The sequence below is a fragment of the Bos indicus genome, chromosome 28 (assembly GCF_029378745.1).
Source record: "Bos indicus isolate NIAB-ARS_2022 breed Sahiwal x Tharparkar chromosome 28, NIAB-ARS_B.indTharparkar_mat_pri_1.0, whole genome shotgun sequence".
In the NCBI taxonomy this organism is placed as follows: domain Eukaryota; kingdom Metazoa; phylum Chordata; class Mammalia; order Artiodactyla; family Bovidae; genus Bos; species Bos indicus.
This window is the reverse complement of record NC_091787.1, coordinates 6,039,555-6,062,096: the sequence shown is the minus strand read 5'-3', so window position 1 is coordinate 6,062,096 and position 22,542 is coordinate 6,039,555. Positions and strand designations below refer to the sequence as shown.

Here is a 22,542-nt window from a genome sequence, read left to right as displayed (position 1 = left end):
GACTGAAGCATGCTGGGTCTCCCTGTCCCTCACCATCTTCCAGAGTTTGCCCAAGTTCATGTCCATTGAATCGGTGATGCCGTCCAACCATCTCATCCTATGTTGCCCTCTTCTCCTGCCTTCAGATCTTCCCCAGCGTCAGGGCCTTTTCCAGTGAGTCAGCTCTTTGCATCAGGTGGCCAAAGAATTGGAGCTTCAGCTTCAGCATCCATCCTTTCAACGAGTATTCTAGGTTGATTTTCTTTAAGATTGGCTGGTTCAATCTCTGAGCTGTCCAAAGGACTCTCAAGAGTCTTCTCCAGCACCACAGTTCAAAAGCATCAATTCTTTGGCGCTCAGCCTCCTGTATGGTTCAACTCTCACATCTGTTCATGACTACTGGAAAATCCACAGCCTTGCCTGTATGGACTTTGTCGGCAAAGTGATGTCTTTGCTTTTTAACATCCTGTCTAAGTTTGTCATAGCTTTCCTGCCAAGAAACAATCGTTTTCTAATTTCACAGCTGCAGTCACTATCTGCAGTGATTTTAGAGCCCAAGAAGAGGAAATCGGTCACTACTTCCACCTTTTCCCTTTCTATTTGTCAGAAGTGATGGGACTGGATGCCATGATCTTAGTTTTTTAAATATTGAGTTTTAAGCTGGTTTTTTCACTCTCCTCTTTCACCCTCATCAAGAGGCTCTTTAATTTCTATGAGGTACTTGCTGGTTTTTAGAAGCTATTCTCATATTAAGATATTAATATGTGTTAAATGTTTTCTGTCAAGGTGCTCTTGTCTTTATGGTGGGGCTGCTATGCCTCATTTTCTTCTCAGGTGACATTTATTTTATTTTAAAGTATTTATTTATGTAGTTATTTAGCTGTGCTGGGTCTTAGTTGGAGCATGCAGGATCTAGTTTCATAACCAGGGATCAAACCCAGGCCCCCTGTGTGGGGAGTGCAGAGTCTTAACCACCTGACCACCAGGGACATCCCTTCTCAGGTGAAATTAGACCTCACATTTTATAAAAACCTCAGCTGGAATTTTGATTTAGATTGTATTACATTTACAGATTAGCTTAAGAAGTAAATGGACATTAGTCAATAATATACTGTCTCAGTTTTTTAAATGTCTCTCAGTAGCAGTTTATCATTTTATGGAGATTTGTAATACTTAGAAGATTTGAGCCTAAATATTTTATAGTTTTATTGTGACCATGAATAGACTCCTTTTGTCCCTATCACATTTTCTAATGGCTTTTGCTGGTTTACAGGAACGTTATTTCTTTTTTCATATTGGTCTCATTCTGGGCACCTCTCACTGAACTCTGTTATAAGCCTCTTATTTCCGTGGCACTTTCCTGATGGTCCAGTGGTTAAGACACCGCCTTAAAATTCAGAGAGTGCAGATTCCACCCCTGGTTGGAGAACTAAGATCCCACATACTTCACAGCCGAAAGACCAGAACATGAAACAGAAGCAATATTGTAATAAAGTCAATAAAAATTTTAAAAATGAACCACATTTTAAAAATCTTTAAAAAATATTATTTATATTAATCCTATTTGATTTTCTGCTGGAAAGACATATCTGCAAATAATGACAGTTTTGCTTTTTCTTTTCCGATAGACATAATGCAATTCTTGTTACACTGGCTATGACCTCCAAGTGGAGGTGGGCATCTGTGTTAGTTTCCAATTGCTGCTGTAACAACTTACCACACATTAGGTGGCTTACAGCAACATAAACTGGTGATCTTACAGTTCTGGAGGTTGAAAGTGCAAAACAGGTGTCACTAGGCTAAAACCCAGGTGTCAGCAGAGCTTCGTGCCTTCTGGAGGCTCTGCGGGAAGAATCCGTCCCCTGCTCAACAGGCTGCCTACATCCTTACCACGCCTTCCTCCATCTTCCCAGCCATCTGTGTAGCATCTTCCAGTCTCTCTCTCCAGCAAACTCTGTCTCACCTATGTCTCCCTTTTACATATGAGGATCCTTACGATTATGATTATCTGGGTCCTCGCAGATAATCCAGGAAAATCTCCCCCTTTAAATTAAAGTGCTCAATTTAATCATATCTGGAAAATTCCTTGTGCCCTGTAAGATAACATATCCACAGGTTCCAGAGAGTAGGACATGGACATGTTTGAGGGGCCATTGTTCTGTTCAGCGCAGCATCCTCACATTAATCCAGACATTCATGGGCATAAATGTCAAATTTTAGCATTAAAAACTAAGCTTTGTTTTAGGCTTCTATTAGACAGTTTTTATCAGGTTAGGAATTTCTGTCTCTTCCTCAATTGCTAAGACTTTTTATCAGGAAAGGATGATGAATTCTTTGAAAGTTTGAGGGCTTACATTCAGATGAAATTATTCTTCTTAAATCTATCAGGTGGGCCAAAAAGTTTATTCAGATTTAAGTACCAAGACACATTTTTCATTTTCACCAAGAGCTTTATTGAACAATATATTCACTAACTGCGCAAACGTTTTAGCCAAACTAATATTAATGTAATTGGTAATATTAACAAATTTCTTCATTAAAACATCCTTATAATTCTGAGATAAGCTCTGATTGGTCATGATGCATTGTTTTTATGCAACGATGAATTCACTTTGCTAATATTTCATTCAGTATAGCTTTATTATATATTCAAAGTAGGAGTGTCTCATGATCTGTGTGTGTGTGTGCGCACATACTTTATCCTCGTACAATTTTAACTCAGGAGTATACTCTTACGTGTACTCTCTGAGACCAAACAAACAAACAATATCATTCCCACATATTTAATGTTAAGGAGTAAAAGATGATTTTTGAACACTGATTCCCTAGGTAAGTCTTACACAGCAGCCTAGCAGCAGTCACAAGCTCTGCTCATTTGATGGGTTTCTGGGGGACATATTTTAACTTCACAACAGTGACATAGCTTTGACAGGCTATCCTCAAGGAATAAAAGCATGTACATGCAAAGTTAGAGAGAAAGAGTAAGTTGAGAATCAGCTTAAACCAAATGCAAGTGAGCAAAAGAGTACAAGTATCTAAAATGTCTTCAAGTAAAATATCCATATGTTTAGGGAAATAGAATGAGTTAATAAGGATGTGACAACCAAAAGCTGATAATGGTTTTAATTTGGAGTTTGGGGCCTTTCTCCTTTGTAGAACTGTGTCTCCTGCTGAATAAAAGCATACATATATAAAGGCATGTTTTAGGAGGAAGGCAAAATAGTTTCAGTGACCCCAGGGGCGAAAAGACAGCTTGGTGACTGCCTTCCAGTAAATTAGAGGGGATGAGTAGATCCTGGTTGATGTCTGTTTATAGAGATAACAGTGAGAAGGTGGCTGTACTTTACAGCAGCATCATGTTTGCTTGAAGAAGAAAGTTTACTGGCTTTTGGAATACATAGGCTTCTAAGAGGATAGAGGGCAGGAGGAGAAAGGGGCAGCAGAGGATGTGATGGTTGGATGGCATCATCGACTCAGTGGACATGAGTTTAAGCTAACTCCAGGAAGCAGTGAAGGACAGGGAAACCTGGTGTGCTGCAGTCCAGGGGGTCACAAAGAGTTGGACATGGCTGAGCAACTGGACATCAACAGAGGATAGAACATGTCAAGATAAATGTGAGCTTGAAAAATGACAGAGAAATAGTGATGATGTTCTGTGCTAGACGGTGAGAGCCCTGAAAGATGACCTTGTGGCAAGAGGTCACTGTCACAGTCTGAGGTCACATCAACCATATCCCCACCCCTCCCACCCAGAGTGGACTGAGGAAAGCAGTGTTATTCAGGAATCCTATACATCATCTTAGTTTCCTTTCTCCATCTTCTACTGGATATGAGTCCCCACATTAGGGCCAGATGTCATACTGGATCATCTTGCAGATAAGACTGAGGTTTATCTGACAGACTGGGGTTCAGTTCAGTTCAGTCACTCAGTCATGTCCAACTCTTTGTGACCCCATGGATTGCACCACTCCAGGCTTCCCCGTCCATCACCAACTCAACTCAGAGTGTACTCAAACTCATATCCATTGAGTTGGTGATGCCATCCAACCATCTCATCCTCTGTCGTCCCCTTCTCCTCCTGCCTTCAATCTTTCCCAGCATCAGGGTCTTTTCAATGTGTCAGTTCTTCGCATCAGGTGGCCAAGGTATTGCAGTTTCAGCTTCAGCATCAGAGCTTCCAATGAATATTCAGCACTGATTTCCTTTAGGATGGACTGGTTGGACCTCCTTTCAGTCCAAGTGACTCTCAAGAGTCTTCTCCAACACCACAGTTCAAAAGCATTGATTCATGGGGCATTCAGCTTTCTTTATAGTCCAACTCTCACATCCATACATGACAACTGGAAAAACCATAGCTTTGACTAGATGGACCTTTGTTGGCAAAGTAATATCTCTGCTTTTGAATATGCTGTCTAGGTTGGTCATAACTTTTCTTCCAAAGAGCAAACATCTTTTAATTTTATGGCAGCAGTCACCATCTGCAGTGATGTTGGAGCTCGAAAAAATAAAGTCTGTCATTGTTTCCATTGTTTCTCCATCTATTTGCCATGAAGTGATGGGACCAGATGCCATGATCTTAGTTTTCTGAATGTTGAGTTTTTTTTTTTTTTTTTAATTTTTTTTTAAATTTTATTTTATTTTTAAACTTTACATAATTGTATTAGTTTTGCCAAATATCAAAATGAATCCACCACAGGTATACATGTGTTCCCCATCCTGACCCCTCCTCCCTCCTCCCTCCCCATACCCTCCCTCTGGGTCGTCCCAGTGCACTAGCCCCAAGCATCCAGTATCGTGCATCGAACCTGGACTGGCAACTCGTTTCTTACATGATATTTTACATGTTACAATGTCATTCTCCCAAATCTTCCCACCCTCTCCCTCTCCCACAGAGTCCATAAGACTGTTCTATACATCAGTGTCTCTTTTGCTGTCTCGTACACAGGGTTATTGTTACCATCTTTCTAAATTCCATATATATGCGTTAGAATACTGTATTTATGTTTTTCCTTCTGGCTTACTTCACTCTGTATAATAGGCTCCCTATCAAGCTACCAACAGTATTCTTCACAGAGCTAGAACAAATAATTTCACAATTTGTATGGAAATACAAAAAACCTCGAATAGCCAAAGCGATCTTGAGAAAGAAGAATGGAACTGGAGGAATCAACCTACCTGACTTCAGGCTCTACTACAAAGCCACAGTTATCAAGACAGTATGGTACTGGCACAAAGACAGAAATATTGATCAATGGAATAAAATAGAAAGCCCAGAGATAAATCCACGCACATATGGACACCTTATCTTCGACAAAGGAGGCATGAATGTTGAGTTTTAAGCCAACTTTTTCACTCTCCTCTTTCACTTTCATCAAGAAGCTCTTTAGTTCTTCACTTTCTGCCATAAGGGTGGTGTCATCTGCATATCTGAGGTAATTGATATTTCTCCTGGCAGTCTTGATTCCAGCTTGTGCTTCATCCAGTCCAGCATTTCTCATTATGTACCCTGCATAGAAGTTAAATAAGCAGGGTGACAGTATACAGCCTTGACATACTCCTTCCCCAATTTGGAACCAGTCTGTTGTTCTATTTTCAGTTCTAACTGTTGCTTCTTGACCTGCGTACAGATTTCTCAGGAGGCAGGTCAGGTGGTCTGGTATTCCAATCTTTTCAAGAATTTTCCACAGTTAGTGGTGATCCACACAATCAAAGGCTTTGGGATAGTCAGTAAAGCAAAAGTAGATGTTTTTCAGGAACTCTCTTGCTTTTTGATGATCCAATGGATGTTATCAATTTGATCTCTGGTTCCTCTGACTTTTCTAAATCCAGCTTGAACATCTGGAAGTTCATGGTTCATGCACTGTTGAAGCCTGGCTTGGAGAATTTTGAGCATTACTTTGCTAGCATGTGAGATGAGTGCAATTGTGTGGTAGTTTGAGTATTCTTTGGCATTGCCTTTCTTAGGGATTGGAATGAAAACTGACCTTTTCCAGTCCTGTGGTCATTGCTGAGTTTTCCAAATTTGCTGGCATATTGAGTGTGGCAATTTCCCAGCATCATCTTTCAGGATTTGAAATAGCTCAACTGGAATTCCATCACCTCTACTAGCTTTGTTCGTAGTGATGCTTCCTAAGGCCCTGTTGACTTTGTGTTTCAGGATGTCTGGCTCTAGGTGAGTGATCACACCATCGTGATTATCTATGTCGTGAAGATGTTTTTTGTATAGTTCTTCTGTGTATTCTTGCCACCTCTTTTCTTAATATCTTCGGTTTCTGTCAGGTCCATACTATTTCTGTCCTTTATTGAGCCCATCTTTGCATAAAGTGTTCCCTGGGTATCTCTAATTTTCTTGAAGACATATCTAGTATTTCCCATTCCATTGTTTTCCTCCATTTCTTTGCATTGATTTCTGAGGAAGGCTTTCTTATCTCTCCTTGCTATTCTTTGGAACTCTGCCTTCAAATGGGTATATCTTTCCTTTTCTCCTTTGCCTTTCACTTCTCTTCTTTTCACAGCTATTTGTAAGGCCTCCTCAGGGAACCATTTTGCCTTTTTGCATTTCTTTTTCTTGGGTATGGTCTGATCACTGCCTCCTATACAATGTCATGAATCTCTGTCTATAGTTCTTCAGGCACTCTGTCTATCAGATCTAGTCCCTTGAACCTATTTGTCACTTCTGCTATATAATTGTAAGGGATTTGATTTAGGTCATACCTGAATGGTCTAGTGGTTTCCCCTACTTTCTTCAATTTAAGTCTGAATTTGGCAATAAGGAGTTCATGCTCTGAGCCACAGTCAGCTCCCAGTCTTGTTTCTGCTGACTGTATAGAGCTTCTCCGTCTTTGGCTGCAAAAATATAATCAATCTGACTTTGGTATTGAGCATCTGGTGATGTCCATGTGTAGAGTCTTCTCTTGTGTTGTTGGAAAAGGGTGTTTGCTATGATCAGTGCACTCTCTTGGCAAAACTCTATTAGCCTTTTCCCTGCTTCATTTTGTACTCCAAGGACAAATTTGCCTGTTGCTCCAGGTGTTTCTTGACTTTCTACTTTTGCATTCTAGTCCCATATAATGAAAAGGACATCTTTTTTGGGTGTTAGTTCTAGAAGGTCTTGTAGGTTTTCATAGAACCATTCAACTTCAGCTTTTTCAGCATTGCTGGTCAGGGCATAGACTTGGATTACTGTGATATTGAATGGTTTGCCCTGGAAACGAATAGAGATCATTCTGTCATTTTTGAGATTGCATCCAAGTACTGCATTTTGGACTTTTTTGTTGACTATGATGGCTACTCCATTTCTTCTAAGGGATTCTTGCCCACAGTAGTAGATATAATTATCATCTGAGTTAAATTCACCCATTCCAGTCCATTTAGTTCGCTGATTCCTAAAATGTCAATGTTCACTCTTGCCATCTGCTGTTTGACCACTTCCAATTTGCCTTGATTCATGGACCTAACATTCCAGATTCCTATGCAATATTGCTCTTTATAGCATCAGACTTTACTTCCATCAGCAGTCACATCCACAACTGGGTGTTGCTTTTGCTTTGGCTCTGTCTCTTCATTCTTTCTGGAGTTATTTCTCCACTCTTCTCCAGTAGCATATTGGACATCTATTGACCTGGGGAGTTCATTTTTCAGTGTCCTATCTTTTTGCCTTTTCATACTGTTCATGGAGTTCTCAAGGCAAGAATACTGAAGTGGTTTGCCATTCCCTTCTCCAGTTTTGTCAGAACTCTCTACCATGACCCATCCATCTTGGGTGGCCCTACATGGCATGGCTCATAGTTTCCTTGAGTTAGATAAGGCTGTGGTCCATGTGACCAGATTGGTTAGTTTTCTGTGATTGTGGTTTTCAGTCTGTCTGCCCTCTGATGGAGAAGGATAAGAGGCTTATGGAAGCTTCCTGATGGGAGAGACTGACTGAGGGTGAAACTGGGTCTTGTTCTAATGGGCAGGGCCATGCTCAGTAAATCTTAAGTCAAATTTTCTGTTGATGGGTGGGGCTGTGTTCCCTCCCTGTTATTTGACCTGGGACCAAACTATGGTGGAAGTAATGAAGATAACGGTGACCTCCTTCAAAAGGTCCCATGCACGCACTGCTACACTCAGTGCCCCCGAGCCTGCAGCAGGCCACTGCTGACCCATGCCTCTGCCAGACACTCCTGGACACTCATGGGCAAGTCTAGGTCAGTCTCTTGTGGGGTCACTGCTCCTGAGTCCTGGTGGGCACAAGGATTTGTTTGTGCCCTCCAAGAGTCTGTTTCCTCAGTCCTGTGTAAGTTCTGGTGGCTCTATGGTGGGGTTAAAGGCGACCTCCTCCAAGTTGGGAGCTCAAAAATCAGCATCCAGATTTTACATTCAGGAGAGCCCAAGAATTGTGGGAAACCAAGATTCACCTCTTGTTTGTGCTTGTGCACACACTCACTTGCTCTGAGTCCCAGCACAGAGGCAGCAGCTTGGAGAACACCTGGATCATCCAAGAAGATTCACTGATTAATTTCAGGACATATGCTGAATGGAAGGGATCTGGTGGGACTTTCTCAGGGGACAGAAGTGTTGGCATGTGCCTTTTCCCCCCTCTCCTTCCACATTGCTCACCAGGTACTGGTTGAGGTCATTTCTGTCATTCTCTGCTACTTAGCTAACACCATGCACCCTGTCCTGGAGTCCTCTGAGGACCAGCCTTGCCCAACCTGCCAACAGTCCCCTCAAAGCAGCTCCCATCCCAGGAGTCTTGCCCTGTATATCACCATGCCCAGAGCAGTAACAACCAGGCCTCAAAACAGCCAACCTGGGGCCAAGCACCACCCATCAGCCACCCATAGCAATCATGACCCAACCACAACAGGAGGTGCATTCAGCCCACAGGGTACTCTGCTCTGGTGACCTGGGGGAGCGGTGCCATTGGGCCCACTGGACACCTAATACATAAGGTCACATTTTCAAGGTTAAGAGATGTAGCTGATATACCTAATACATAGAAACAAGCAGAGAGAGTTGAATATAATGGAAAAGAATCTGAAAGAGAATATATATGCATATATATGCACACACACAGATATGGGCTCCCCAGGTGGTGCAGTCATAAAGAATCTACCTGCCAATGCAAGAGACACAAGTGACATGGGTTTGATCCCTGAGTGGGAAGATCCCATGGAGCTACAGTGGCAGTCCACTCCAGTATTCTTGCCTGGAGAATCTCATGGACAGAGGAGCCTGGAGGGCTACAGTCATGGAGCTGCAAAGAGTTGGGCATGACATGACACACACACATATATATATATAAAGTTTAATCATTTTTTTGTACCTTGAAACTAACACATTGTAAATTAATTATACTCTAATTAAAAAAAATATAATTTAACCCTCCCCCCAAAAAAACCTGATAGGCAAAAATGAGGACAAAGGGATATCTTTCAAATGAAAGAAGACAAACCCCAGGAAACAAATTAAATGAAACTGAGATAATCAATGCAGCAGATAGAGAGTTTAAAGTAACAGTCATAAACATGCTCACTGAAATTGGGAAAAGAATGGAAGAACACAGTGAGAACTTCATCAAAGAGATAGAAAATACAAAGAAAAGAGCCATTAAGAATCCCCGTCTGTGGGAAAGCCTTCTCTTACCCTGGTCTGGGGCACAGGTCCTGTGCCGAGCTCCCACTCCATCGCTTCTCTGAAATGTCTGGATGTCTTGAGGAAGCATCCAGGTTCTGGTTCCCTGAGTCTCAGACCTCCCTATGCCCCAGAATCACTTGGGGATCTTGGTCAGAATATAGACCCCAGACCCCATCTCACACATGCCAGCTTAGAATCACTGGGAACCGGTTCTGGAAATCTATTTTTATTCTGAGCAGTTGCCAGGAGGTCGTTTCTTCCACAGCCAGCCTGCTCCCGGTCCAGCAGCCTCCAGAAGCATCTTTCACCAGATAATAGAGGCCCAGAAGTACTAAAACGTCATGAAGCCAAACATACTTTTAAAAAGCTTTTCATCAAATCTTGTCTTTTAACTACTTCTCACTTGGGAATTATTATTTCTCAATATAGCTGGCATTTAGTTGAAACCACATCCCTGAGATTCTTTCACCATGTGATTGCTCTCCATTGATTATCTGAGTTTCTACAAGATAAACGTCCTTTGTTTATATCTAATGCCCATATTGCCTGGACATTCCAGTTCACTGAAAATCAGAACTGATCATAGTGAACATTGATGACGCACTCCATGGGTTTTGGGAACAGTGCTAAGTGCTTGACACGAGTTGACACATTTCATTCTCTCTCAAGGCATGAAAGAGGATGAGGTAGGTGCTATTGTTGTTGAGTCGCTAGGCTGTGTCGGACTCTTTTGTGACCCCATGGATTGCAGCCTGCCAGGCTCCTCTGTCCATGGGATTTCCCAGGCAAGAATATTGGAGTGGGTTGCCATTCCCTTCTCCAGGGGATCTTCCTTACCCAAGGATTGAACCAAGGTCTCCCACCTTGCAGGCAGATTCTTTACCATCTGAGCCACCAGGGAAACATACACCAATTTAAACCTTGGAAAATAGCTCATCACCGACCTCAGGAAGGTAAGGTGGGGAATAGTTCAAGACTTACACATTCATGGTATTTTTACTGTGGGGTCACCTGAAGCCTTTGAAGAGATCAGTCCATTCTAATACAACCTCTGAGCTAGTCTTTAAGAAGATGACTCCAGTTACATGTTTTTAAAGAGACTCTGTGTTTCCTGGAGAGGTGGGTGGCAGGAGGGAGGTATGCTCCTTCAATGTCATGCGTGTGCTAAATCACTTCAGTCATGTCTGACTCTTAGTGGCCCTGTGGACTGTAGCCCACCAGGCTCCTCTGTCCATGGGATTCTCCAGACAAGAACACTGGAGTGGATTACCATGCCTTCCTCCAGGGGATCGTCCCAATCCAGGGATCAAACCCACATCTCTTAGGTCTCCTGCATTGGCAGGTGGGTTCTTTACTACTAGGGCCACCTGGGAAGCCCTTCAGTGTTGCATGAGATGCTAAATATCTGTTCCCACCTGTCTCATCCTCTTTCTAAACTCCTTTCTGGCCTGTTTCCTCTTAAATGAAAGGATTTTAATACTACATCTTATACAGGCAACCATGGGAATGAGCTGAGCTGATGGAATGGAAAGCACTCAGTAATGTACAAACCACCAGAGAAATGTAAGGTATCCTTTCTGTCTCACTGCTAGTTGCTCAGAGCTGGTGCTTTTAAAAAAACAATATGTTCACTGAAAGATTATTTATGAAGTGTTAGTGGTTTTAATATTTGTGTAACTTAAAATTCTGAGATGCCCTTGAATAATACAGATATTTACAATACTCTCATGTACACAAACTACTATATTTCCTGGTACTGAACATAATAAGACTGCTCTAACTTCCACCCATAAAACATTAATCTTTCAAAACCACACCTTTAGGAGTTCACAAATTCTTATTTCTCCCGAGTTTTTAAAAATTATATTTAAACCTTCTTTAAAAAGGAAGCTGAAATCCTCAAACCAAAAGCCTTAATCTGCCTTTCACAATGTTTATCAAATCATCATGATGTACTTTTTATTTATTTTCTTTCAAGTTGGATATACAATTTTGTTTTTATAATTTTAATTTTTTTGACCTTTTAAATACTTAAAAATTGTGTCGATTACACCTCAATAAAGCTGAAAAAATTGAAATCAAATACAAAGAAAGCCTTAATCTGAACAAATTCTGAGAAATAGATCAACAAAGAGGATCTTTTATTCATTCCACAGAAAAAATACATTTAGTAATTTTCGCCTGAAGAAAATATATCTTGTGTTTAAAGAACTCAAAGATTAGTCGTCAGGAGTTGCTTTTGGACAATGATCAATAAGAGCTTATCAACAGTAGGATACTGATACCAAGGACCATCCCCTCTTGCACGGATTACTCTTTGTACTTCCAGCTCCTTTAGTGGTCAGGAGTGATGGGATCAACCACGCATGGTTGGGGGATCCCACGGAGGAATGAATCATGTATGAAACACGCTGCCTCTCCCACAGTGGAGATGCTCTCTGAGCCAGGATACTAACTTAGATAACCAAGAACTCACTGTCTAAGAATCTCCATTACTAATTAGTAAGCATGGGAAACCCAGCCTGCAAATCACAGTTGTTCACATATGTTCTCCGAGGGCTCCATGTACAGCAGTGCCCTGCAGCAGAAGGCTCTTCACGATGCCCATCTGTAAACATACAGTATATGAGCCTGTTTGGGCATTAACTTGAACATATCAATCCTTCTGGAGAGTCCACTGGGAGTCCTGCAGAAACTATCCCAGCATTAGAGTTGTTTCCACCTGAATCCCAAGAGTCATTAACACTGGATCCAAGATAATGAACCAGTGTCTAGAACTTAAAGTCTGTATGTTTAATCATAATGGGCAAGGTTTCTCAGAAGCAGCATTATTCACATTTTAGGTTGTGTGGCTCTTTGTTGTGGGGGACTGTCCTAGGCGTTCCTGCCTGGCCTCTACCCACTGGGTGCCAGGAGCTGTGACATCCAGAATGTTTCTGGATATTGTCAAATGTTTCCTAGGGGCCAGAATTTCCACGGACTGAGAGCCAGTGAGAGAGGGTGCAGGTGAGAACTGGGCTGAGTTGGATAGGGTCATAGGCAACATCTGGCTAGACTCGAGCCCTGAGGACTCCTCTATGGATAAAGAAAGATGCTGTAAAACAGTGAAACAGGAGTGAAAACAGCTTTCACTTCAGCTGGCCATTCTCAAGTTGTCCTGCTCTGTGAAAGGTGATGGGCGAGGATGCTGAAATGGGCGGGACCCGTTAAAGCATCATCTTCATGGAGCTAGACTTTCTGCCAGGGCTGCAAGCAACAGCCAGAGCTTCAGGCCAGAAAATAACTGTTTCCAGAAAGGTTGTGTACATCTGTGCTTAAGTGCTGATGGCCCCGACCTCTTATCTGTACTCACCACCAATGGTTATGTCATCATAGAATAGGCAACAGGGTCAGGAACCAGAAAGAACAGGAGTAAGTTCAAGCAGAGTGTCACAGAGACTCAGCTTGGTGGTGGTTGGTATCTGCTAGGGGTGTGGAGTGACTCTGAGCAGAAGCTGAATCGTCCTTTCCAACACACGTGCACACATACAAACATGCACCCTTGTACACGCACACACACACAATGCACATCACACATAAACGTGTGCTCATCTCAAGCACACACATATACAAATGTGCACTCATGTACATGCATATACACACACATACACATACATACACACAAATATGCAGCCACACATGGACAGGCATGTACACACACACACACACGTACACACACTTATGATGGTGAGATATTATGCAAGTGCTAAGTGTGTGGAATGTGGGTTAACATTGCAGAAGAGGTGCAGAAGGCTGGTCCCAGAGTGTGTCACCAGACAATCCTCAGCGCAGGGGCAACCCTGTCCATTTGTGTGGGGAAGGGGCAGGGCAGGCTCCAGAAAAAACCTGGCCCAAGTGTAGTCATGTGTTAGAGACGCACATCCACATGTAGAGAACTGGACCGCAGCACTGAGATGAGCCTAGGCTTACATGGCACCACATTTGTGCAAAAAACTGCAATATTCTGAATAAAGATAGCACAAAGGGGCCAAGTGTTGGCTGTTCTAGTCCCCACAAAGGCCAACCTTGAATAACTCAGATGTAACCCTGTTTCCCTGCTCCAGCTGTTGGCCTCGGGGTGGGAGCCTGTCATCTCTCAGTAGAGTCTTAACAGAATAAAGCCTGGTGATTCTGCAAATCAGAAATGCGTGGGGGCCACCTGGAGACCTCTCCTCTCCTCAGAGCTTCCCAGCTCATCACATCTCTGCCTTCTTCCTCCTCATTCTCCTGAAGATAAAAGGCAGATAATGAAACACCTTATATTTAAGATGCCTGTATCTTTAAGATACTAAGAGTAATGCCCCACAATCTAAGGGTAGTACCCTCAATCTAGTTAAATTCTAATTCAGGCTTTGTTTTCTGCATGGAGACTCATTTTTTAAAAAAAATTGTCATTGACATATAGTTCATTTACAATGTATTCACTTCTGCTATACAGAAAAGTGTATATATCTATACATTTCTAAATATTCTTTTCCATTATAGTTTATCACAAGATAATACAGTTCCCTGTGCTATACAATAGGACCTTGTTGCTTCTCCATTCTCTCTCTCTCTATATATATATATATGTTAGTTTGCATCTACTAATCCCCAATTCCAGTTCTTCCCTCCCCCCCCACCTTGGCAACCACAAGTCTGTTCTCTCTCCCCATGATTCTGTGTCTGTTTCATAGATAGGTGTGTGCATTGAGACTCATTTTAATGTAATAGCAGTAAGTCTCATAATGTGTCATTTTCTTCTGAAAATAGAAATGATCAGTAAAGCATCTATCATTCTGTCAGTAGGGGCCTGAAATGGGCTCCAATCACTTATCGAGGTCCCGTGGAAGGGCGTTTTCTAGACTGGGGAATCAGGTCTGTGCTTGCCTTGCATATGCCGTCAAAGGATGGGCTGAATGCCTGGCTCTTCTCTTCCATCTACCTAGGCATCTCGGCAGGTCCCTTCATCTCCCTCTGCCGCTGTCCTCAGCTCTACATCTAGAGGAGTGATTTCTCTAAACCTGTGTGCTAGCAGCCTGGCATGCTTCTAATCCTTTCTAGAAGAAACCCCACCTACTTTTAGCCCTCTTTTTAGTACTTACTGCTATCTGACGACAGGGGCATTTTGGACCATTTTCAATGACAGCAGTTTGCACTGTTTTAAAGCTCCCCTCCCTTCCCCTGTCCTGTTGCATCCTTGCCCTGCCATCCACCCCTCCCCTCCCAGGACCACAGGCAGCCCCAGGAAGTCTTTGTTCTGTGTGGGGGCAGCCTGTCCAGGACGGGTGCCTCCTGAAACTCTTCCTGGAAGGCTCTGGGCTCCTCAAGACTCTGGCACCTGCCCCACCTGCCTAGACCCATTTCCCACAGTCATCTCTGACCTTGAGCCTCAGCATCCCTCTCAATGGAGTTCTGGAAGGAAGTTAACGATTGTGGTGCATTTTGCAATCACGTGCTCCAATAGCAGTCAGAGGAACTATTTCCCTGACATGCGGGCCTAATGTTCTGTGTTGAATCCAAAGTCTTGCTTGGTGAGCCAGGTCGTTTAAATCCTCCTCAGCTCCATCCTCAGAAAGTCCCTTCCACACACACTTCCTGGCTCATTATGTCCCAGTTCAATCCTATCAGGGCTGTTGTTTCTTGTGTAGCCGCCCAGTCCCACTCAGGGATGTTAGAAGCCAGACTCATTAGAGGTGGCTGCCAAGTGTATTAATGGACCTAGAGGGAAAGGATTAAGAACAGTTCTTTCCCTCCACATAATATAGGATGAATCGCTTTCCCAAACCGTGTGTTGATCCAAAAGGTAATGGGCCCAGACCATGAAAGGTGTCCCTTGGGTGCCTCTCTGCTCTCCATCCAGGTAGTAGTTACACGCAGGAAATGAAGGCAAAGCAGAAAAGCCCAGAAACATAAAAACCTGGAAAACCTGAGAAATCCTTTGGTCCTTCACTTTAAGCCCCTCTGTCATGGGGGCAGCAGAGGATGAGATGGTTAGATAGCATCACCAACTCAATGGACATGAGTTTGAACAAACTCCAGGTGATAGTGAAGGATAGGGGAGCCTGGTGTGCTGCAGTCCACGAGGTCACAAAGAGTTGGACACAACTTAGCGACTGAACAACAACAACAAATCGTGTCTCATCCACTAGTCATTAACAAAAGGGTGGGACTGGGAGACTGGTATACTCTGAGAATCTGAACAGCCAATTTGAGATTTCACTTGGTGTCATTTTCTGTCTCCATATGGTGAGAGAATCCAATTTTCATTACGAGTCACATAGTCCAAAAGTGCCATCCGGAAACAAAGAGGACGAGCAGAAGGGCCTGGACGCTTCCCCAGGCCTCCCTGCCTCCCTCCTGAGACGTGTAGCCTTTCCAGGGCTCTTGGACCAGATGGGCTGCGTCTCCACACTCACTCTGCCTATGGATGTGGCAGGCTGGCTCTGACCAAGACTTCTACCCCCACACTCCGAGATCTGGTGTGTCACCAGCTATTCTTGATGGTGATCACTACAGCAGTTGTCACAAGGGTCCGAACATGGGCCGCAGGGTCAGGTGTTCAGTGGGACCCCCGCCAGATCAACCTAAAGACAGTAAAGTCCTTGTGGTGTCACAGGGGAGACTTGGGCCAGTTCAGGGTGACAGGAGCCTGAACACCTTTGCTCCATGTGAACAAACAAACTTTGTTTCGCAGCCTGGATTCTTTCCTATATGGCCTCCATGCCCTCTTCAAAGGTGACTTCAGGATAACAGCCCGAGATGAGTGGGTGTTCGCAGACATCGACCTGCTGCACAAAGTTGTCGTCCCAGCTCTCAGGATGTCCCTGAAGCTGCATCAGGTAAGTATTCCTTTTTTTTTTTTTTTAAGTATAATCCTGAAACATTAGGGGGAAAATGACCTTTCAAAAACATGGTCCCCTTCTCAGCATAATTCTGACAAGTGGGCTTCTGACTTAGTAACTAAGTGTGTGTGTGTGTGTGTGTGTGTGTGTGTGTGTGTGTGTGTGTATGTGTGGTATGTGCTCAGTCGAGTCCCCTCCACTCTGTGGCCCCATGGACTGTAGCCCTCCAGGCTCCTCTGTCCATGGAATTTTTCAGGCAAGAATACTGGAGTGGTTGCCATTTCTTACTCCAGAGTATCTTCCCAACCCAGAGATCAAACCCGCATCTCTTGTCTCCTGCACTGGCAGTCAGGTTCTTTACCACTAGCGCCATCTGGGAGGCCCAGCAACTAAGCATTGAGGCATTGCCTATTTTTGATGGTACCCATGGTGATGTGCCCTCAAGAGTCCCTAGGAGGTGGTGATCTCCCACTAGCATGGAAGAGGGGACTTGGCCGGAGAAAATGACATCAGAAGTGTCCACGCTGTGGTGAAAAGTCCTAGGCTTCTATGCCACCAGCTCTATGGGCCCCGAGGCCACTGTGATAGTGAGGTGCCTTCCATCCACCCAGCGGGGCTGAGCGATGTGGAAGTAGACTTGACCTTGCACCAGGCATTGGCCTCATTGCTGTGTGCACAGCAAGCCAGGACCAGCTCTGTGGTCCTCCCGACCCACAGATAAATTCTTTCCCCAGGACCAGTTCACTTGCCCCGACGAGTACGAAGACCCAGCAGTCCTCTACGAGGCCATCCAGTCCTTTGAGAAGAAAGTGGTCATCTGCCATGAGGGTGACCCGGCCTGGAGGGGCGCCGTGCTGGCCAACAAGGAGGAGCTGCTGACCCTGAGGCACGTGGTAGATGAGGGCACGGATGAGTACAAGGTCCTCATGCTCCACAGAAGCTTCCTGAGCTTCAAAGTGATCAAGGTATGGGAGCCGTCCTTCCCGGCTGCCACCAGCCTCCCGCCTAGGGGGACATGAGAAGAAATATATGGCTGGCCAACAAGTTCATTTGGGTTTTCATTCAGGAAAAACCTGAATGAACGTTTTTGTTTAAAATAATTTATTATATATATTTATTTAATTTTTGGCTGTACTGGGTCTTTGTTGCTATATGGGCTTTCTCTAGTTGTGGTATACAAGGGCTTCTCATTGGGGTGGCTTCTCTTGCTGTGGAGGATGGGCTCTAGGGCTTGCAGGCTTCAGTAATTGCAGTGCATGGGCTCAGGAGTTGCAGTTACTGGGCTCTAGAGCATAGGTGCATGGGCTTAGTTACTCTTCCATATGTGGGATCTTCTCAGACCAGGGATCAAACCTGAGTCTCCTACATTGGCGAATTCTTTACCACTAAGCCAACAAAGAAGCCCCCCTAAACGAACTTTTTTCCCAACACGGTAGCATGGATTGGCACAGACCCCATGCCCCTGGGCCAACATCCTCTGTCCAGAGCCACATTCCCCGGGGACAGGGGGAGCGGGCAGTGCTGGCCAGCATGCAGGGCGGGTGGCCCCGGACAGGCAGTGCATCTCTGCCAGGGCCCTTTCCCACTCAAAATGCTGGTGTGCAGGTGATGGCTTTGGCAAGAAGTCCTGGTAGGCTAGACATGCGTGGGGTCAGGATCTAGCTTGTTCTTAAAGACTTTCTAATTCTCTAAGATTCCAAACCTCCCTCTCATAACCTGTTCCTGGGCCGGATAATTTCCTTCTCAGAGATTCTCTTCATACAGCTTCAAATCACCGGGCTGAAACAAAGCCTTCTTTCCTTTTTATTTGATCTCCATGGCCGCATGAAAATGCCATCATATCCACCTTGCTGCCATTCAGACATCACTAAGAAAGCTTTAGGCCAAAGCATAGTGGCCGCAGGTACTCAGACCCAACAGTCTGTAGCCCCCCTCTCTCTCCGCCCCACCATACACTTTTCTCCCCGTGTCTTCCCCACGCTGCAGGTGAACAGAGAATGCGTCCGCGGCCTTTGGGCGGGGCAGCAGCAAGAACTCATCTTCCTCCGCAACCGCAACCCCGAGCGCGGCAGCATTCAGAACAACAAGCAGGTCCTCCGGAACCTGATCAATTCCTCCTGTGACCAGCCCCTGGGGTACCCCATGTATGTCTCCCCACTCACCACATCCTACCTGGGGACCCACAGGCAGCTGAAGAACATCTGGAGCGGACCGGTCACCTTGGACAGCATCAGGGCGTGGCTCCGAACCAAGTGGTTAAGGTGGGTCTTCACGGCCAAGGCATTATTTACCTGGATGGGGTGGGGCTGCGAGCTCCGAGGCTTCTGGTAGGGATCTCACTGTCTGCCCATCCTTCTGTGATGAAAACTGCCGTGCCCAAATGTCCTCCAACACACCCTTTGTTTCAACAAGCCGTTTCAGATGATGACTCAATGGGAAACGTCATCAGATGAGAGTCTCTCTCCCTTCCACTTCCATCCACCGGCTGAGACTTGGGTTTGAGTCCTTGCAAAGTTGCTGAGGTTACGGGTCTTTGTTACACATCTGTTGCAAAAAACAGGCTTGAAACAGCCTCTTTGCCCCATCCTGCCCCCAGCCCTCATCTCTCGTCGAATAAGTTTCCTCACCCGGTGGTAACAGTGTTCCTGGTTCAGTTCAGTTCAGTCGCTCAGTCGTATCCGACTCTGCAACCCCATGAATCGCAGCACGCCAGGCCTCCCTGTCCATCACCAACTCCCGGAGTTCACCCAGACTCACGTCCATTGAATCGGTGATGCCATCCAGCCATCTCCTCCTCTGTCGTCCCCTTCTCCTCCTGTTCCTGGTTAGTTGGAACAAATTCTTAGTTGTTTTGCCTGAATCTAAAGGAGATCAGTCCTGGGTGTTCTTTGGAAGGAATGATGCTAAAGCTGAAACTCCAGTACTTTGGCCACCTCATGCAAAGAGTTGACTCATTGGAAAAGACTCTGATGCTGGGAGGGATTTGGGGCAGGAGGAGAAGGGGACGACAGAGGATGAGATGGCTGGATGGCATCACCAACTTGATGGACGTGAGTTTGAGTGAACTCCAGGAGTTGATGGACAGGGAGGCCTGGAGTGCTGCAATTCATGGGGTCGCAGAGTCGGACACGACTGAGCGACTGAACTGAACTGAACTGAACAGGGTTGTTTGTCGGACCTCAAAGCTGAGGGTCCCTGTGGATGGTGGAGACCGCGCGGCTTCTTCATCCGGGGAGGGTTTATTCATTTATCAGTCCCTGAGGGGCTTCTTCATCCGGGGAGGGTTTATTCATTTATCAGTCCCTGAGGGGCTTCTTCATCCGGGCAGGGTGTATTCATTTATCAGTCACCGAGGTTTGGGGAACAGAAACCCCTCCTTCCATCTGCATCCCATCTGCATCTCCATTGCTTCTCACCAGTACAGTGCGGTCTGCAGTCCTGCTTTGGACACAGATGCGATGGGGCGTCTAGGGGAATTAGACATGTTTGGTGAGAATCCTTGAAGCGTTTCTTCCTCTCAGAGTGCGGAAGGACTGCGACGCAGCGGGCCAGCCGGGCGCCGGCAACACGGAGGACATGGATGCGGGGGGCGCTCCGCCCGCAGGCGGCAACAGTGCCCCCAGTGGTGAGAGCAGGGAGAGCAGCGCGGAACAGCCCAGAAAGGATGGGAGCCGCCACTGGTCACCCCGGGAAGGGACACGGAGGCCAGGTGAGTGCAGTGGGGGCCTCGTGTTACTGCCAAGGCTCCTCACGTCTCACTGGCCAACACCGTGGGCTATGTTGTCATTCTAACCTCTGAGAGACCGTTTACACAGGACAGATCAGTATTGGGCCAAAAGATGCCCCCAAGTATACTGACTCATATAAGTTCTACTCAGAAAAAAAACTCTATTCTGTGTGTTAGATTCAGCTTTTATCCTTTATCCATCTGTCTGTCCCATACCTCAGCCAGCTGTCTGTCTGTCCATCGGTCCAGTGGTCAGTCTCTTCCACCCCATCTCTCACTCCTTCAGAGACCATCGGCTCATGTGTCTTTGTGTTAGGCAGTGTTACAGCTCTTCATCCATGAAGGTGCCTCCCTCCTCCTGTGAATTGACCCACCCCCTCCAAGTCCCGTGATGAGGCAGCCAGGCTCCTGCCCTTCATTGCCTGGTCACTACAGCTCTCCACTTCCTCACCTTGCACCTGACATTGCAGAGCATAGGGAAAGAGGCAAGATGGGTGTCAGCCGATGGGGATGGAAGAAGTTTGGGGTGAGTCTAAAGCTTAAAAACATGTTTAAACTAAGGCCCAACTAATTAGGCTCATTCAGATGGATGAGGTTCCAAAATCCCTCTGTACTTGGAGGAGAAGGTTGTGTTAGAAAAGGCGACCCTTGGCCCACATAGGACGTGCCCAATTGGAGTGGGAGAGACAGATGCTTGGCCTGGCTCCCACCAGCACACTGTCCCTTGGCTTTGACCTTCAAAACCTGTCAGTGGTTTCAGCTTTTGGCCTCAGTACTTTTACCATCAAGAAGCATTCATTAAGTGCCTCTTTGTGTGTGTTTTCCTGTCAGCTCTGCATCAAGGGAGTAAGCGAGGAACAGTGCCTGCCTCCTAGAAGTGCCCAGAGCAAGGCTGGGGATTTAACTGAAATCGTGAGGATGTGTATAATGATGGGCAAGAAGATAGATAAGATTAAAAAAAGACAGATGGATGACAATAGATAGGGAGACAGAAAGATAGACAGTAATGGATAGATAGATATCAGTAGAAGATAGAAAGATAGGTTATAGGTATTTAGGGAAATTGAGATTATATAGATAATAGGTGATAGATGGATAGAAAATTGATAGATAATAGATATATAGCTAATTGGTTGATGTGTGTGTGTGTGTGTGTGTGTTCAGTTATGTCTGACTCTTTGCAACCAAATGGACTCTAGCCTACCAGGCTCCTCTGTCCATGGGATTTTCCAGGAAAGAATACTGGAGTAGGTAGCTATTTCCTACTCTAGGGGATCTTCCCTACCCAGGGATCGGAACCCTCATCTCCTGCGTCTGCAGACAGATTCTTTACCACTGTGTCACCTGGGAAACCCATATCTCCTGTAAAGTATGAATAGCAGAGTGTTTTAAAAGAAATTTAATCTTATTAAGTTCATAGGTGGCACATGAAAGCTTTTGAGGGGATCTTATCCACTCTGGGATTGAACCCTGGATCTCCCACATTGCAAGCAGATCCTTTACCATCTGAGCCACTAGGGAAGCCCCAGTTGGTTGATAGAGAGATAATAAATAATAGAAAGATAAATATACAGATAATATAAAGATACATAGGTAGGTTGAGCTATTTCAAATCCTAAAAGACGATGCTGTGAAAGTGCTGCCCTCAATATGCCAGCAAATTTGGAAAACTCAGCAGTGCCCATAGGACTGGAAAAGGTCAGTTTTCATTCCAATCCCAAAGAAAGGCAATGCCACAGAATGCTCCAACTACTGCACAATTGCACTCACTCACACACTAGTAAAGTAATGCTCAAAAATCTCCAAGCCAGGCTTCAACAGTACATGAACCGTGAACTTCCGGATGTTCAAGCTGGATTTAGAAAAGGCAGAGGAACCAGAGATCAAATTGTCAACACCCACTGGATCATCAAAAAAGCAAGAGAGTTCCTGAAAAACATCTACTTCTTCTTTATTGACTACACCAAAGCCTTTGACTGGGTGGGTCACAAGAAAACTGTGGAAAATTCTTAAAGAGATGGGAATACCAGACCACCTGACCTGCTTCCTGAGAAATTTGTATTCAAGTCAAAAAGCAACAGTTAGAACTGAACATGGAACAACAGACTGTTTCCAAATCAGGAAAGGAGTACATCAAAGCTGTATATTGTCACCCTGCTTATTTAACTTATATGCAGAGTACTTCATGTGAAATGCCAGGCTGGATGAAGCACAAGCTGGAATCAAGATTGCTGGGAGAAATATCAATAACTTCAGATATGCAGATGATACTACCCTTATGGCAGAAAGTGAAGAAGAACTAAAGAGCCTCTTGATGAAAGTGAAAGAGGAGAGTGAAAGAGTTGGCTTAAA

General features: G+C 44.9%; 1 protein-coding gene across 2 annotated transcripts in view; it reads left to right on the top strand.

Annotated features, from left to right (window-relative positions):
• Positions 1 to 22,542, top strand: part of PCNX2 (pecanex 2) — a 311,392-nt gene that overhangs the window by 272,412 nt on the left and 16,438 nt on the right. For both annotated transcript variants that reach the window (XM_070781873.1, XM_070781874.1), the window contains 4 exons: positions 16,316 to 16,460; positions 17,198 to 17,428; positions 18,450 to 18,724; positions 19,985 to 20,172. In XM_070781873.1, the coding sequence (XP_070637974.1) occupies positions 16,316 to 16,460; positions 17,198 to 17,428; positions 18,450 to 18,724; positions 19,985 to 20,172 (839 nt within the window). The remainder of the gene's footprint in view (positions 1 to 16,315; positions 16,461 to 17,197; positions 17,429 to 18,449; positions 18,725 to 19,984; positions 20,173 to 22,542) is intronic.